Consider the following 17,970-nt stretch of genomic DNA (forward strand, 5'->3'; position numbering starts at 1 on the left):
CCAATTTTAGTCAGCCAAGGACTACCAAACGTACCAAAATTATTTGTGCAGGAAGTACAGCAGCAGATAGGTAGAAATGCCAGAATTGAAATCATCCAATATTTACAATGAATAGATTGGTGGCGAGTGCATAAAAGCCTGTTGCATTTCCCTTACATTTCCCTCATTTCCTAAGGCTGCTGAGTGGATATTCCAGCATTATGCGACAAAGTGCTAACCAGTACAAGACTCGCAAGCCACCGACACTCTATCAAGTGTTGGTGCACTTGAGGTTAATATATTTTTAAATGAGCAAGTGTGAACTTTAACAAGGGTAAAACTAAAAGGAAAGCAACCTTATTATTACCTGCGGTGTCCACAGAATCTGAATCAGATTGTTCAATCTTCACAAAGGAAACTGAAAAGAAATATTGCAAATTGGTATAAAGTTAAAAAGTAAGGAAATACTCAAAAAAGGAAATATGTTTCCGCGTGGAAAATACCCAGATATCACATTGATGTTGGGCCAACATTTCAGTTGCTGCAAACGTGGAGAATTTTTTTTTTTCAGCAGTTTTATGTGACTTCATTATTAATCATCAATCTATACTCGTGTGTGTGTGTGTGTGTGTGTGTATGACCGCCACAACTCCAAAACCATGAAACCGAGCAACCTGAAACTTTGCATGTATACTAAGGGTACTCCAAGGAAGTACAAGAGTGAAAATTGGGTGTTTGGGATAATTAAAACACCTCTTTTGACGATAATTAACAGCCTTATTTAATTATACCTTTCATCAGGTGCTCCTCAGCCACCTCGCTCTCTGGGGTCTTAAGGCGTTTCCTGGGTTACCTAACTGCGGTCTGAAGCCGCCACATTTTTTTGGCCTGCTCAACCATGCTTTGACGTGGAACAGGCAGCAACAATTTCTTGATGATAAAGTTTTTTTTTTTTCCACTTTCCTCGATAATATCGAATGCCTGTTCATCATAGCTATGAATTGCTGGGTCCATTGCAATGTTTATAAACGCCCGGAAACGTCAGTGTTTGTGGCTATATTTCATTTCCACGCATGCTATAACTTCGAGAATCTCTTAAACTAAACTGAATTTCAAAATTTAAGCTTCAGTATCAAACTTACAAGCAGCAACGACTCTGAGAAAAGTGTTTATTTGTCCAATTCGGACATATGTGACATTTTGGGTGTCTCCGGGAGGTGCATGTTTAATATGACGGTTCGGTGATTGCTAATTGCAGACCAAGTGAGCCGTTTGTTATCAACCGTTTTGTTGGAGTGCTTAAGCCACTTGATGAACATGCTACAATATTCGCACTGTCACCGAATACTGTATGTCGATCAACTTGAAGAAAGTTCAGGGGCCATTCATGTGCAATGGCCAAGTGTTGTTCTGCGGTGCAACAGGCAATAGCTGGCTTGCTGAAAATGTGGAATTATATTTTACAGGATGTTTCCCCTTTTTGTGCGTTCTTCTATTATATGACCTGTCCATCACTTTGGCAGAGATAAATACCAACAAAAATTAAATGTTTCATTTTCAAAAGTTTATTCAACCATTTCGTGGATTGCTTGGTGAAGTCACTTGGCAAACGTTCTACAAGCTTCAAGTCATGGTGATACCATGGTTCGATACCGGAGGTAGGAAGGCAAAATAAATTACATGATCACAACGAGAAAAAACGTTTTCAGTTGTTATAAAGTAATGAATCACCACATCATGGCAGGAAAGCCAAGAGGTAACCATGCTCACTCAAAGCTGTCTAGCCTGGGTTTGAATCTCAACCCAGCTATAAACCGTCATCCCGGTGTTTCACAGGCAAGGTGATTCATCATGTGTGTGCTGTTTCTCGGATGGACGTCAAACTGGGCGTCTCATCTGCTGGAATCCATCTCCCCCTCCCCCTCCCCTCTCCCTCTCCCCCTGCTCTCCTTCTACCTTTCCCACCCCCCTCTCCTTCCCCCTCACTTCTCCCTGTCCCACCCCTCTCCTCTCCCTCTGTCCTCTCCTCTCCCCTCCCACACTCTCCTCTACCCTCTCACACTCCCACCCCTCCCCTCCTGGTGCAGTTGCAGGTCAAATAATTACCACACTGTGAAAGCAACCACACACAGCACAGAACTTGCCAATAGATTAAAGCAACTAGTCAGATGTTTGCTAACACAGGGAGCTACAGTTAGCAGATTAAAACAAGTTTTCTGTAACATCATACAACGACACCAAATAGAATTAATGAAACACAATACGAATCCTCAAAATATTATGAACTAGATATTTATATAAATACATGATTTAAAAATATATATGGAAACCATTTAAAACTATTTCAGTGGTTGCAAGGAGACAATAAAGCCTGATTAGTGATGTTGCATTGATGGGTTGACTGACTGCCTGGACGCAACTGAGGTTGTGGATCTACTAATGTAGGTAATCTACTGATGTGGATCCATGACCGAGGTTGTGGATCTGCCGTTTGGAGAGGTTCTGCACTGAAAGGATCGAAACCTCAAGGAAGAACGGTGCACAGCTGATGACCCGTGCCTTCGGAAAACCATTAATTTGCTTACTGTTACAGGTTGAGGTTCTTACTTTCGGTAAGGGAACCATGTTTTGAGGTTAAAGGCTTGGTCACAACGAACCCACGACGCATTTGTGCCACGACACGACAGAAAATTTGGGCAAATCGTGGGTCATCGCAAGACAGTCCTACGAAATTTTGAGCATCGTGGCATCGACTTGCCGTCGTGAGGCAAAATTGGACCTGCACCTTTTTTGCTCGACGATTTTTTGTGGTATCTATGTCTTGTGGCTGTCGTGAGTCTGTCCTACGACAGTCGTGCGATAAATATCTTGTCGTGGGTGCCAGAAGAAATTTTTTTTAGTCAAACAATCTTACGACTGTCTCACGACTGACGCAGGACAGTCGTGAGACAGTTGCAAGATTGTCTCACGAATATTATATTTCGTAAGAGGCTCGCACAACATTGCAAGTCTGTCGTGCGTTAGTCTTGCGTTAGTCTTGCGTTAGTCTTGCGTTAGTCTTGCGTTAGTCTTGCGTTAGTCTTGCAACATATTTTCGTTTTTTGAGGGGTATATAGCTCGGGCCAATGAACGCTTGGAAATAAAAACTGTCTGTCGTTGCTGAGAGAGGATGGCTATTCCACCTGAGCGACTACGCCTGGCCCTGCTGAGGGGGCGTCTGGCGGAACTCCAGCACGAGCATAATATAGTGCTGTTGGCATTGATCTGGGCCCGGAGCAACGCAGGAACCGGCGAAACCCCCCGACGTTGGTGGGTTCGGCCGTGGATCGAGTGGCGCCTGATGTTTGGGTGAAATCACATGAAAAAAAAAATCACGAACTGATCACGTGAAAAACAGCCCCCAGACAACTCACGATGGTCCCACGACTGTCGCACGACTGACGACACACATGTCGACGACACACAAAAAAACATATCACACTCTCTTTGTTAACCTTGCCCTCCTCCCCCCACCTTTCTTCCCCCCCCTCCTCGCTCTTTGTCCCTTCATCACACTCCCCACCTAACACAATGTCGCACGACACACCCACGACATAACCATGACATATCTTTTTTTTTCTGTCGCGTCCCCATCGCCAAACCTTCTTTAATGTGTCGTAGCCCTTGTGACCACTCGAAATAGATTTCGGGCATGTTGCAAGATCTGGCCATGACAAATATTCTATGGGTCTAGCACGACAAAATTTCGTATGATCCGTTGTGCCCGGGACTAACATAGTTTACAACAATCCTTTAAATTATATTATATTTCAGGAACAGCTGATACTGTATGTGTGTGTTATTCATTATTATCTCCATATGCAATGTTTCAGAAGGTGGAACGAAGTCCTCCCAGGTCTCAAAGTATCCACCTCCGTTTTGGAAAGGGCGGTCACAAATTGTGGACCAAGGTGTGAAATTTTATTCTGAGGGATCTTTTGAGGATCGCGACTGAGCCCCGGAGAGCTTCCAACTGAAGTTTCTTTGCAGTAATATTCCCAGGGATGGTTTTTAAGATATCTATGCGGTTCTTCATCATCATTCCCATTGCTCCAATGATCACTGGTACAATTTCGGATCTCTTCAACTTCCAACGACTTTTCACTTCTTTTTGGAATCTTGGCATTTGGTCATTTTCTTGATTTCTGTGTTGTTTCGGCCAAAATTGCTGGGTACTGAAACCTCAATTAGTGTGTGTGTGTGTGTGTGTGTGTGTGTGTGTGTGTGTGTGTGTGTGTGTGTGTGTGTGTTCGGTCATTAAGCACAACATATCACACTCTCTTTGTTAACCTTGCCCTCCTCCCCCCACCTTTCTTCCCCCCCCCTCCTCGCTCTTTGTCCCTTCATCACACTCCCCACCTAACACAAATAAAATGCAGCACTCTCTCTGCGCGCGCACACACACACACACACACACACACACACACACACACACACACACACACACACACACACACACACACACACACACACACACACACACACACACACACACACACACACACACACACACACACACACACACACATTCCGCAGTGTAAAGCAACGTTTGGTGAGCATTGCTCTCCCCACCTCCCCCACTTCCCCAACCCCTCTTCTTCACCCCCTCCAAGTTTCCTCTCTCTCTCTCTCTCTCTCTCTCTCTCTCTCTCTCTCCCTCTGACTCCGTCTCTCTCTCTCTCTCTCTCCCTCTCTCTCTCTCTCTCTCTCTCTCTCTAAGTGCGTCTCTCTCTCTCTCTCTCTCTCTCTCTCTCTCTCTCTCTCTCTCTCTCTCTCTCTCTCTCTCTCTCTCTCTCTCTCTCTCTCTCTCTCTCTCTCTCTCTCTCTCTCTCTCTCTCTCTCTCTCTCTCTCTCTCTCTCTCTCTCTCTCTCTCTCTCTCTCTCTCTCTCTCTCTCTCTCTCTCTCTCTCTCTCTCTCTCTCTCTCTCTCTCTCTCTCTCTCTCTCTCTCCCTCTCCCTCTCCTTCTCCTTCTCCTTCTCCCTCTGTCTCTCTTCCTCCCCCTTCTCTTATCCCTGTCAATGAGTGACGGGTTGTATTTGCAAGTCACATATAAATTAAAATTGTTTATTGAATAACCATCCACTTCCAACCTCCCCCAACACCACTCCCAAAAATATACCCACTCCCACTCCCTCTCCCCCTCCCTGGCAGAATATCCTGTGAAAAGCACAGCATCGAGTAGCAATGCTGAGCATTACCGTATAATTCCCACAAAGTGATTCACAAAACGAAAGGCAGCAAAATAAATTTAAAGAGCGAGTCCAAACCTCTCATCACCTTTTTGATCCAAAGCGTCCAAAGCTTCAGGTTCAACCTTTATAACGTGAAGATCTGCAAAAAGATCACATTAGAGACGAGGAATAAAGTTTGTGTACAGACAAGATCCAAAATTTAGAAATCAGACATTACTACAATAAACAATACCCTCAACTCTCCCCAGGAATCCAAGATTCTCCACATTTTCCCCAAAACAATAGAAGCTGGACGGGTGCTCCGCGACAAGCATGCATTTAAAAGGACACGAATGATCTGCAGAGCTCTGTGAAGTGCACTCAGAATTTGAGACATTACAGGTGAACAACTTCAGGGTGAGAGGACCGATTTGCATGAAGACTTGGAATTTCAGAAAATGTGGATGAGAAACAATGAAATTAATTTGGATCAAACTTTATTACATCATCGTTGCGACCTTCGGTGGAGTATTTATTTTTACCCTTGTTTGGACGTTCATCTGTTTATTTCAAAATAGAAGATTCGCAAGTGTATTAGTTGGTGTGGCCTGTTATTCTGTCCATCTATATGTCAGCGGCTACAGGTCAGATTTATACTCCGATCTTTATGAAACTTTAGCACCTGATCGAGGAGGTGAGCTGGAAGCCTGTTGTTTTTGAAGTCTGCCAGTTTGGCCTCTCCTTCCTCTTTCTCTGTAGCCAGTCACATTGATTGGCTCTCAGGCTTGTTTTGGGCGAATTTCAATTAAAAACAAAAAAATTCAATGAAAAAAAAAAAAAAAGGTCAAAGGTCAAGGTCACAAAATGTCGATTTTCATTTGAATCATTTCAAATCTGTAAATTGTCACGTCTGTGGCTCACCAACGTGTTCACCTCAGCGCCGGAGGTTATTATAAATTTTTATTTTGTATGCAATGTCGAGGAGAAGGGAGGGGTGGGGAGAGGGTAGAATGAGACTGGGTAGAGACATGGTAAAGCTGGGAGTGGGTGGGGGTGAGGAACAATATTTGGCAGGGTATGAAGAGAGGGAAGTGTGATGAGAGGAAAGAGAAAGAGCAAGTTTGAGATATTATGGAGTGTACTGAATGAGAGAGTGCGATACTTCTGAGGTTGGAAAGGAGCCCACAGATGTTTGAGAACCATACAGTTTGGGATACCAAAGGGGGAGCTGTTATTAAAGCAGAGGGCAATGGAGAGGAGCGAAGAGAGGAGGTAGGATGGGAGGAGGGGGCAAGATTGGAGGAGAAAGGAGGGGCTACAACAACGGAGGAGGTAGATTTAAGGAGGTGAGATGAATTTGTACTGAAGTTGGAAAAAAAAAATAATGATTGGAAGACGAACAAGTATTGCAAAATGGTTTTTTTATTTGTAGATCAGAGATTTTTTTAAATACATTGGATGATGAATAGAGTTCAGAAGAATTGAGAGAGAGCGAAGGAAGCATGATGCATTGTAACAGATGGAATTTTTTTGACGCGGGATGCAAGAAAGGTCGAAAATAACTCAGGTATTTGAAGGAGAACAGCACAGCAGAGACAGGAAGTCGAAACATTTTAGGAGACCTTTTGTTTTTTTTTGAAGATGAGGGAAGAGGGAGGCAGAGTAAAGATGGAGTTTGAAGAAAAAAAAATCGTGAAGGTGAGTGGTGAATACCTTCACGATCAAAGTGGGATTGAAAATGTGGAAAAGCAAGGATAAAGAAAAAGAAAAGTCCGTAGGGGAAGTCACGTGGTTACGGGAGGGAAAGGTGAGAAGGGATAATACTCTAATTTTATTGGTTCGCGGGCGCCAGCAGTGACCACTATTTTCGTTGTGTCTGTCTGTTGGATTCGCTATATATCCCTTATTGTCGGGTTTTCCGTGTGTGTGTGTGTGTGTGTGTCTGCAACGCGAGGCTCCACAGCACGAACCAGCGAACCGATTTCGATGAAACTTTGCCAGCATGTGCAATATGTGCTGGGAATGTGCGCGTTTGAATTTCGTTGCCGAGCAACCACCCGTTGCTGTGCAGTGGCCGAAAAACCACGTACAGTATTTTCAATACTTGTCCTTCAGTTTTGAATGTAGAGAAACGAGACTTCGGAATTAAACACTTCGAGATATTTAGAAAATTTTACTCGAGCCGATTTTTCATTGAGGTTTTATTTTTCAAATGGTAGTCCTTCAAAAATAGGGTGTCTATTTACCGTCATTTTTTATGAGGAGTGCCAGTTGGCAAAATACACAATAGGAAAAATCTTGCCAGGCAGAGGAACAATTGTATGTGAACCAATACGTCTTGGCAATGAATCTTCGTCGGTGGATCGGTCAGAATGAAAAGCATCGTATCCAGCGCTTCGATCCTAGCGAATCTCTCGTCGCCTACCGGCTTGTCTGTCTGTTTGTGACTCTCCAGAGCAGAGCTCCGTGACGTTTGATGCGATCTTGATGAAACTTGGACACAAGCTAGATATCATGGTCCAGTTGTGTCTTTTTGTATGAGGGGCGTCCCACGCCCCTTGTGGGCGGAGCCACGCCCACCTGAACTTTTTATTTATTTATTTATTTTTATTTTTTCTCGATTTTTTTTTCTCGCAATTTCATTTCCTAGAAGCTGTGCGTAATGTCCATAAGTACAACATATTAAAAAATCCGATTTGATTTGGTCAATTTTGATGGAAGAAAGGTTTTTACGGTAGGGCTTCCTCAAAAGCTTCCACTAACTCAATTGTACCTATCGTGGCATTGTTCAATAATGCCCGCGAACCATCGTCGCCTCCCGGCTAGTTTTATTTTATTTCTTATATTTTAAGACATGAAACAGAGGGTATAGTTGGGAGGAATTGAAGGAATGATGGAGGGATAGTGAAGGATAAGACAAAACAAAACAAAAAACTGAAGGTGATCAGGAGAGCATACAACAAACAGATCGTGCACACAGACGGGAAGAAGGGTAGGCCTCAGAAACCCGCTATTAAAAAACGACGAATGCTCACCAATTAGCACAAGTTTTAACACAAGACTGAACAAGAAACACACAGCAAACATGGAGATAACAAAATAGCAGTAAAAACACGACAAAAACGACCGGCAAACTTATCTTTGAGAAAGTCGGCAGAGACCCTGAAGAGGAAATGACACCGTCGCTCAAGAACTGGAAGGTCTTACGAATGCCCACACAAATTTGTGAAATTGCCTCTCACCACGTTCAGTTGTTAATGTTTACCGTTCCCCAAGGTCGTCCAAATGAGTCAAAATTGATGGCACACACACGGGAAGCAGATGGCTCAATCATGTTTCTTACCTTTTGAAGGTTTATTACCTCCGGCACCGAAGGTGAAGGAGGTTTATGTTTTCACCCACTTTCTGTTTGTTTGGTACTTACAAAATCGAAGATTTTTTCAAGTGTATTGGTCAGTCGATTTTGTTATTACCTTCGCATTCTGCGAAAGGTTATGTTTTGGTCGGCGTGTATTTATTTATTTATTTATTTGTAATTTTGTGATTCGTATAACTCAAAAAGTATTAAACCGAATTGCATGAAATTGGGTGGGATGATTGGTTATTAGCCAGGAAGCATTCGATTAGATTTTGGGATCGTTCGGGTCAAAGGTCAAGGTCACGAAAAGGTCAAAATCGTCTTTTTACGATAACACGGTCAATTTTTATTCAATTTGCATGCAACTAACGCCAAAATGTTCAGAAATCAATGCCTCATCTTGTGATATGCAATATGACACAATGACGCCCATACTCTTGTTACCGGTTAGGGGTCAAAGGTCAGGGGGGTCACGACCTTGAAAATAAAGTATTTTTAAAAACAGGAACTTGTGTGTGCTAATACCCCTAAATATAGTATTATACAATGATTGGCTTTTGTTGAGGTTGCTACGAGATTACCTTCTCTTGTTGAAACGTTGTATTCACCGAGCTTGCGAGTGAAGACTCGCCAAAACGACGTGAGTTGATTGTTGTTTAGTCCGTAGCCCCCGAAAGTCGGAGGGGGGGGGTCATGACATTATAGATATGTGGTTTGTGTCATAAGACCATTCATATGAAACCAGTTCCCCACACTCATACCAAGAACAAAAAAAGTAGTGGCGGCGAAGGTATGCGCTCTATGAGTGCCCGTTCTAGTTCTGTCTGTTTGTCTGTCTGTGTTTGTCGTCTACATGTCACAATTTTAAACAGATCTTCACGAAACGTCACCACATTGGAGAGTTTGTCGTCAGGAAGAAGTCTGTTGTTTTTGAGGTCAAAAGGTCAACATAGGCCCAAAGTCAACAACTAAGGTGGTGTTTTTGAAATCCTCAATTTTCGTCCGATTTACAAGAAATTTAGAGAGGATTTATGTTTCAAGTCACTGAATTCAACGAGCCAATTATTTTGAAGGTCAACATTGGCCAAATCTCTAAATTTGTCAACTTTCATCCGATTCACTTGAAATCTGAAGAGGATTTATGTTTCATGTCGCTGAATTCAACGAGCCAATTATTTTGGAGGTCCACATAGGCCAAAAGGTCAACAGAAGCTGAATTTCTAAATTTGTCAACTTTCATCCGATTCACTTGAAATCTGAAGAGGAGTTGCATCTTTGGTCATTGAATTCAACCACCAATTATTTTTGAGGTCAAATTTGTTTTATGGATTTTGCAAGTATCGTGCTCTGCACGACGTCTTCTTATTGTTGGGTAGTCAATCTTGTCGAAAAAAAAATATTTTCAAAAAAAAAAATGTGGAAATTTGTTCTACCCTTATTATCACTTTTTCCGTCGATATGTTTGTCTCTGTTCGGTCCAGTGCTCTGTTAATACAATGGCGATTTTGATGAAACTTGGTTGGTAGGTTCATACCATGACCTAGTTGTGTGAAAATGAGAACCGTTGCTATGGACCCATCCGTTGCCGAGCAACGGGACTTTGAAATTTTTGAAAAATCATAAAAAAAATTATTTTTTCGAAAATCAAAAATCGGGCCACGAGCGACTGTGGGCAGTACATTCAGCCATATTCTCAAAAATTTCCAGCTGGATCCTATGAAAACTGTCGGAGAAGATAGACTTTGAATGAACCGTGGTCGAAAACAATAAAAAAACGAAGTTTGTTATATCTCAGAGAATATGAGTCAGATATACATGAAACTGGAATGGTAGGTTCATGGTATGTCCTAGTTATGTGTGAGAAAGAACCGTTGCTATGGACCCCTCCGTTGCCTAGCAACGGCCGAAAAACCTCAAAATGTGGGGGTATTTTAACAAACAAAAAAAAACAATCTGCAGCATTAACCCTTGAAGCTAGAATCATGAATTTTCTTGTGCTTAATCCTCAGGTCATTCCCCATCGAAGGGGCCCATCGCGACTCGCCATGTTCGCATACCGGCTTGTTAGATTTCGTAAGTATATTGATCACTTCCGTTTGTGTGTTTGTTTGTTTGTAGGCACGATAACTCGAGAACGGAAGAAGCTACCAATGTCAAATTACACCATGTGATTCAGGAGGGTGATGGCTAGTGCTGATTAGATTTTGGTCAAAATTGGTCAAAGGTCAAGGTCACAGTGAGGTCACACATTCGATTTTTGATGGTTTGGTACAGAATCATCGTAGAAACTTCTGGTTTGCGTCGCTACCTTCTCTAGAGACAGCTTTTATTAGACAAGGTCAGAGGTCAAGTTGACGATTTCGTAAGTACCAGTCTATGACTGCTTGTTTGTTTGTCTGTTCGTGTGCAAGATATCTCAAAAAGTTGTGAACGGATCCGGATGAAATTTTGTGGACAGGTTGGGTGTGTGACAGGAAAGAATCGATTCAATTTTGGTGAAGATCCAGATCCGCATCTGATATTTTTAAAGTGATTCTTCACCATTGAGAGATGGGGCCAAAAAGGATATGCATCATGATATTTCAAAAATGTATTGGGCCCGATATGTTCTTGTAGATCAGGCATTGCATGGCGAGGTATGCGCTCTATCAAGTGCCCTTCTAGTGTATTATGAATTTGGGGGAAAAGGTGGACAGAATGAGCAGTTCAGAACAAACCATGCAAATCCAAAGACAAACAGGGAAATGGGGATGCACAAATTCATGTATCTACAGGGAAATAAAAAAATAAGTATAACCTAATTCACATGATCCACCACAGACCACACTTGTACAAACATTAAAATTGCAGGTAAGGACTTTCCTTTGACTATACGTGGTATAGAGGCAGGACTTCCTGCAGCCCGTTTTCGAGCAGGAGCGAGAGCACAAGAGCCAACTATGAAGTGGTCCACGAGGAAGTCAGCCAACGACGAAGTTAGCCAAAGATGAGACAGACCGGCCATGTGGAGCATCAGTGACGATGAGCACTTCAAAACGTGCACCCTGAACCCACCCTCCTGGCCCTTCTCCTTCACCCTTCAGTGTTCCTGCACGAACTCTCGTGTCCATTATTTCAGCCTCTCCTCATACGTTTGGCGTCGTCCGAGCTTTCTCTAGGCACTTCTTCACCCCTCCAGACCTCCTCCATGCTGGGACCTCTCTGATGTGTCCTTTGTCTCCACCCTCTTTGTCCTTTGTGCAATTTAAATAATTTGTTCCTCCATCATAGACTGGCATTTGTAAAAAGACAGACAGGTGCACAGACATGAACCAATTGCCTAACCCAACTTTTTGCTTCACGTGTGCAGGGTAATAATTTTGTATTGTTGAGATGCGTTCACAACCCATGAACGACAGCAAAATAAAACAAAAATTACTGGATTTTATTTATCATGGGTGTGGTGACAATAAAGCAACATCAATTACAATGAAAACGCATGAACAACAAGCCTGACAGTAACTGCTTACGCTAAGTGAAAACGTTCTCATGCCTATCTTAAAACAAATCCTTAAGACACAGACTGGCACAGTTAGCTACAAGACATGAGATGGGGAAGACAAATGAGATGAGGATGTGAAGGAGGGTGGCCTTCCCTTGTTTGAGGTGCTGGAGGACGGTGCAGAGTGTGGTGAGCTGGATTGGAGCGGAGGGATGCTCATCAGTGCACTCATCAAACCAGCACATCGTGCAGTCTGGCTCCAATCTTTGAGGCCGCAACTCGAATCTGATTACCACATGCTGCAGCTCAGATGTTGACATGCTTCTCCAGCTCTGATACTCCAACTGCTGGTGAGCAGACTGCAGCTCTGGTCTAAACTCCATTGTGCAAAGCGATTTGTAACATGACCTCTGGGGCACAGAGCGCTGGCCGTCGTGGGCGACACCCTTTGTGTGTGACATCACTCGGGCACCCTGACAGCTTGCACATGGCTTGGAAAATAAGTAGAGTGGAGGAGAAATGGAAAGCACAAATAATAGACAAAATACAGGGGATTGGCAGAAAGACAATAGACTACGTATACTCTGCACAATCATTCCTGATAGCTAATTGGGGTGATTTTGAGACGACTTGTGCCAACATTCATTGGGAGATAACTGTTTAATTAATCCCTTTACCCTCTTCCCCCCCCCAAGTAATTTTCATCACAATATATATATAAATTTGAAATATAGTGCTGAATAACAACCGACTCATGACATCCCCCGAATGTACTTTAAGGAAACTTCTGAAAGTGCAAATTGCCATGCAAACTGCTTGTCCTCCTTCCCTCCTCTCCTCCCCCAACCACCAAATGTACTCCATCTCCCCCAACAAAATATCATGGCAAAAAAGCACAACATTGAGTAGCAATGCTGCTGAATACATTCAGCAATACCATAGCATAGAATCTCCACAAAGTCAATCATAAAACAATCGGCAACAAAATAAATTTAAAGAACGAGTCCAAAACTCTCATCACCTTTTTGATCCAAAGCTTCCAATGCTTCTGGTTCAATCTTTATAATATGAAGATCTGCAAACACATCACATTACAGACAAGGAATAAAGTTTGTGTGCAGATAAAAAGCAAAAGCGGAAAAGCAGACATTCCTACATTAAACAATACCCTCTACTTTCTTCAATTGTATTCAAAGTCGAGTCTTGTGAAAGAGCTCAGGCACTGAACAGATCAGGACGTTACACAACAAAAGGAACAGTAGTAAGAAAGGGAAAACAGAAATGGCATGGTTGAAGGATAAATAGAGGGAGACTTAGATAAACTAGATGGCAGGAGGTATAACTCAACGTCTTGCATCGTACACTCATTCTGAACAAAAATACCATTGTTAACTGAACACGCTACTATTATGGCACAATGTTATTGTCGTGTTCACGCCGGTTAAGACCGACCTGGACGGATAGCCGAACAGTTCTACCTTGGAGGCAAACACGTGGCCCTTGGAGATTAATGTGCTCATGGGACGGGAGGCGGTGAAGCACGTACCAGATGCTTTCACCAGGATGGAGGGCAACGGTATATACTCGAACCCACAATGAATAGACAGACACAAGCAATCTTAATAAATAGGGGTTTAATGAACATAAATCAAGTACTCACAAGAGGGTTGAATGAAAGCATAATAATGAAAATAAATCAAAGCATGAGGTAATGAAACGTGAAGCAATTTACAGCCGAAAGTCGAGACGCCTCTACACACAGTTACAAAAACGGACAAGGGGAAAGGTAAAACAAAAGAAAAACCCCTCTCTTTATTCTGGCACTTAGCTTTGTCCAGAGATGGCTTTTTATAACTTGATGATCGAACCGCGTCGTCCTGCACAGAAAGCTTGCAAAATGGCGCCAAGCCGCTCTCTCAGTGGAAAACATACAGGAGGCAATTTGGGCGTTGATATTCAACATCAGGGCTCAGAAACCGCCATGCAGCTTCTTTTCACGATCGAACTTGCCGACTGTTCCTCTCTTGCACCAGGTCCGTTCACCATGATCGCCCACCTTCCTCCTCGACCAGACGACGAGACGATTTCTGAGGCCCCGTGAGAAGGCCATGGGGCACGCTCTTCTTCCCTCCTCAGAAACGCACATGCTTAACGACTCAACCAAACAGTCAATGGCTAGCGTTTTGTTCCAGCGCATGATCCAATTCGCCTTAGCACAAACACGAGAATCATGCAGCCTTCTTCACCGTGTCGAGGGGAAGCCAGCGAGCTAGATCCTTTTTGCCTCCAAGCGCATCCCTCAAACAACTCTCCTCTTCCCCGAACCTTCTGACCTCATGCCCATCCATCATCCACCCCAGGGGCATGGTGTGTGAGTTGTCATTCCTGGAGGCAGGTTTTTTTTTGTCTGCTTGGAACGTTCAGCTCGTTTGTTGTTTCATGGACATTATTCCTTTTTATTGCGTCTTGTGAATGCAAAAACATAGGGAAAGGTCACAGGGGGCAATTGGCTTTAATCCCAAACTAATTAACATGCATCACCCCCCCCCCCCCCCCCCCCCCCGTGCAGTGACATGCAACAATCTTAAGCTGACGGTCTTAAATTACATCGAGATGTCTCCTGCTCGTTCACGAACCATGCTACTCGATACAATCCTTCCTTTACAATGAAGTTCCTCCATCTACCCACAAACATAACACTATTATGGCCCATACATGCCGACCCATATCTTCCATGCACCCTATCATGTCACATACACTGCCATTATCCGTAGTTTTGCCATTGATTATTAGGATATTTATTATTTAACGACCACTTTGTGCACGAGGCTAAATTGTGTCCATGAAGATGAATATCAAAAAAAATTCAAACTATATTCCCTATGGTGAGTCGATCATATGTATGACGTTTCACATCAGTCTGTTAAGCGGTTCTGGAGAAAAAGATTTATATATATATATATATATATATATATATATATATATATATATATATATATATATATATATATATATATATATATATATATATATATATATATATATATATACATATATATATACTTTGTCAAGGCTTGTATGAGAGCTAAGACACAACGCACAACAAGGGGGGCAGGAAACAAGAGGTGTGGGAGAGGGTAGGACAAAACAGTGGGGAATAGACACATTAGGAGATCTGTGGAAGGGAGAGGGATGGGGCAGGGAACACTGGGTAAACAAGATGGACACCACAGGGACTTTCAGGACCTTACACGACAGGGAACTTTCAGGAAGGAAAGCAGGGAATTTGAAGGAGATGGGTTTGGGGTGGATTAGTGGGGGTCGAAAAGATCGAGGTTTTGTATGGGGAAAGATAAGAGGTGGTGGTGAACAGCTGTTTTGAAGACCTGGAGTGAAGAATGGGATTGAAGAGAGTGTGTGAGTTTGTTCCAAAGGTGGGGAAAAAGAGAAATGAAAGAGTGGAGGTGAGCAGTGATTTGTGATTTTGGTAGTTTTATCAGAAGGGGGTTGCTGGCGGACCTTGAGCGCCCTGTGGAAATATGGTGGGACATATCGCAGACAGAGCGGGGGGGGGTGAGACCAGAGTAGACGGTAGAAGACAGAAAGACCACCGACCTGCCTGCGGTGAGAGAGTGAGAGGCCCAAAGATTCAGTCTCACCACGGGAGATACCAATGATCGATCTGAAATGCCTTGGTTTCCACAGCGTGAAGCTGAGAAAGGTGAAAGGCAGAAGCACCAGCCCAGAAGGGAGAGCAGTACTCCATCAGACTGCGGACGAAAGCTTTGTATATGGTCAGGAGCTCAGGTGGGCCGAGGAAGGACTTTGCACAATGGAGAATGCCCAGTCGGTGACTGGCTTTGGAGGCCAGGTTTGAAATGTGGCTTTCCCAGGAAAGATCAGGCAGATAGTGAGACCCAGAAGCTTGAACGAAAGGACTTCTTCAAGAGGATTGTTGAGAAAGTAGATGGGGGGGGGGGATTAGACCAATTTGTGATTTTTCCAGATCTGTAGAGAGTGAAGAGGCTGCTGCTTGCCGGTCTGAGGAATGACAGATGGTGCGGCAGAGGGTGGAGTCATCAGCAAAGAGATAAAGAGGATTTTCCAGAGAGTCGGAGAGATCATTGATGAAAACCAGAAAAAGAACAGGGCCCAGAACGCTACCTTGAAGAACTCGAGCTTGAACAGGAAGAGGGGATGAAAGAACTCCATTTAGGGCCACACATCGACTGCGACAGGAGAGGAAGTCTGTGAGATATTAGTGGAGATGGCCTTGGATACCAGAGGAAGAGAGTTTTGTGAGCAGGGCAGGGTGCCAGACTGTGTCAAAGGTATGTCTAGCGAGATGGCTCTGATTTCATGTCCGGCATTGAAGACGTCTATCCATTGTTAGGAGACAAGAAGCAGTATATCCAGGGTAGAGTGACCTGGTCTGAAACAAAATTGATGATCGGAAATCAAGCCATTGGAGAAGAGGAAGGATTTGATGTCTGAAGCGATGATGGATTCCATAACGTTGCTGATGATTGGGAGAAGGCTGATTGGTCTGTAGTTGCAGGGATCTTTTTTGCACCTTTTATGCAGGGCAGTGATGTTTGCTGATTTCCAAGCTGATGGCAGATGACCTTGAGCAAATAAGAGGGGGAATAGAACAGAGAGAGGGTGAGCAAGACCAAATGAGCAGGTTTTTCGGACACGTGGGCTGATGCCGTCTGGACCGGTTGCAGAATCTGAGTCAAGGTTTGACAGCAAGCTCTCCACCTTGTCAGGAGAAAAGGACACAGAGTCCAGGGACAGCTGGGTGCAACTGGGTAAGGTGGGTACAGAAAGCGATGGGTTTTGGACACAAGATTTAGAAGCAAACATCGAGTTTAGGCATTCAGCCTTTTCACTTGCGGTGTCAGCAGTGCGGTCATTTCAGGTAAGGGAGGGAGAGGATGGAGGGGGAACATATACCAGAAATAGATTTGATTAGACACCACCAGGATTTGGAGGAGGGAGAGAGGTTTGAGAGTTCAAACTTGAGATTAGAAAGATGTTGTTTTCTGGCTCTCTTGAGGGTAGACACACACTTGTTCCGAACTTTATGGAAGGAACTCAGATTGCCCTCAGTTGGATTTGCTTTCCATGAGGCGAAAGCAAGTTGTTTCAGGACAACTGCCTCACCACAAGCTTCGGTGAACCATGGGTGCGAGGAAAGGTAGGACAATTGAAGATGAGAGGGGATAAATCTGTGAATGAGGGAGAACAAGTTTCTTTGAAAGAATTCCCAGGATAAGTTGACGTTGGAGAAAGTAGTGATGGGAGACCAGTCTAGAAGTTTGATGGCTGCTTGAAGACCCTGCCAGTCAGTCTGAGTGAAATGCCAGACTCGACGGCGCTGAGGTCATTCCCTAATAACAGCCAGAGAGATGTCCACTTTGACAAGTATGTGGTCAGATGAACTGATTGTAGCGGAGAAAGAACAGCAGATATTTTCAGGGAAATTTGTCAAAATCAGATCCAGAAGAGATGGAGTGCCGTTGGTTGAGATCCGGGTCAGGAAGTTGACCGATTGAGTCAGTCCCAATGTGTCGCAGAAGGGTTTTGCTGAAGTGCCATGGCAGGTGAGACAGGTACCCACACCTAGCCAACTGGCATGATGACAATTGAAGTCACCACAAATGAGGAAGAGAGAGTTTGGATGAGAAGATAGAAGTTGGTCCATGTTTTCGAATAGTGAGGTGTAAATGGAGTCATCACTGTTTGGTGGATGGTTCAGTAGGGTAGGATGAGGGAGGAGGGGGGGGGAGTAAGGAGAGTTGTTGAAAGAGTGTGGGGAATTGCAGAAGAGCTTGGGGAGAGGGCCGGATGAGGAGGAGAAAAGGCTCTGTGGTGCTGGGTGCAGTGGGGAGTAATAAGAGAAGGGGAAGAAGGCAGTTGAGGATTTGAGGAGGCGGAA

At 43.7% G+C, this 17,970-nt stretch overlaps 1 protein-coding gene across 2 annotated transcripts in view; it reads right to left on the reverse strand.

Moving 5' to 3' along the window:
* Positions 1-17,970, reverse strand: part of LOC147025507 (uncharacterized) — a 31,314-nt gene that overhangs the window by 10,414 nt on the left and 2,930 nt on the right. Inside the window, exons 2-4 of one of the 2 annotated variants that reach the window (XM_085886995.1) lie at positions 13,051-13,104; positions 5,297-5,350; positions 347-397 (exon numbers count right to left, since the gene is read on the reverse strand). In XM_085886995.1, the coding sequence (XP_085743121.1) occupies positions 347-397; positions 5,297-5,350; positions 13,051-13,104 (159 nt within the window). Of the gene's footprint in view, positions 1-346; positions 398-5,286; positions 5,351-13,050; positions 13,105-17,970 lie in introns of both variants that reach the window. The other variant, XM_085886996.1, reaches the window with a different exon arrangement.

The sequence above is a fragment of the Eptatretus burgeri genome, chromosome 6 (genome assembly GCF_056783735.1).
Source record: "Eptatretus burgeri isolate ZD-2024b chromosome 6, Ebu_testis_v1, whole genome shotgun sequence".
NCBI lineage: Eukaryota > Metazoa > Chordata > Myxini > Myxiniformes > Myxinidae > Eptatretus > Eptatretus burgeri.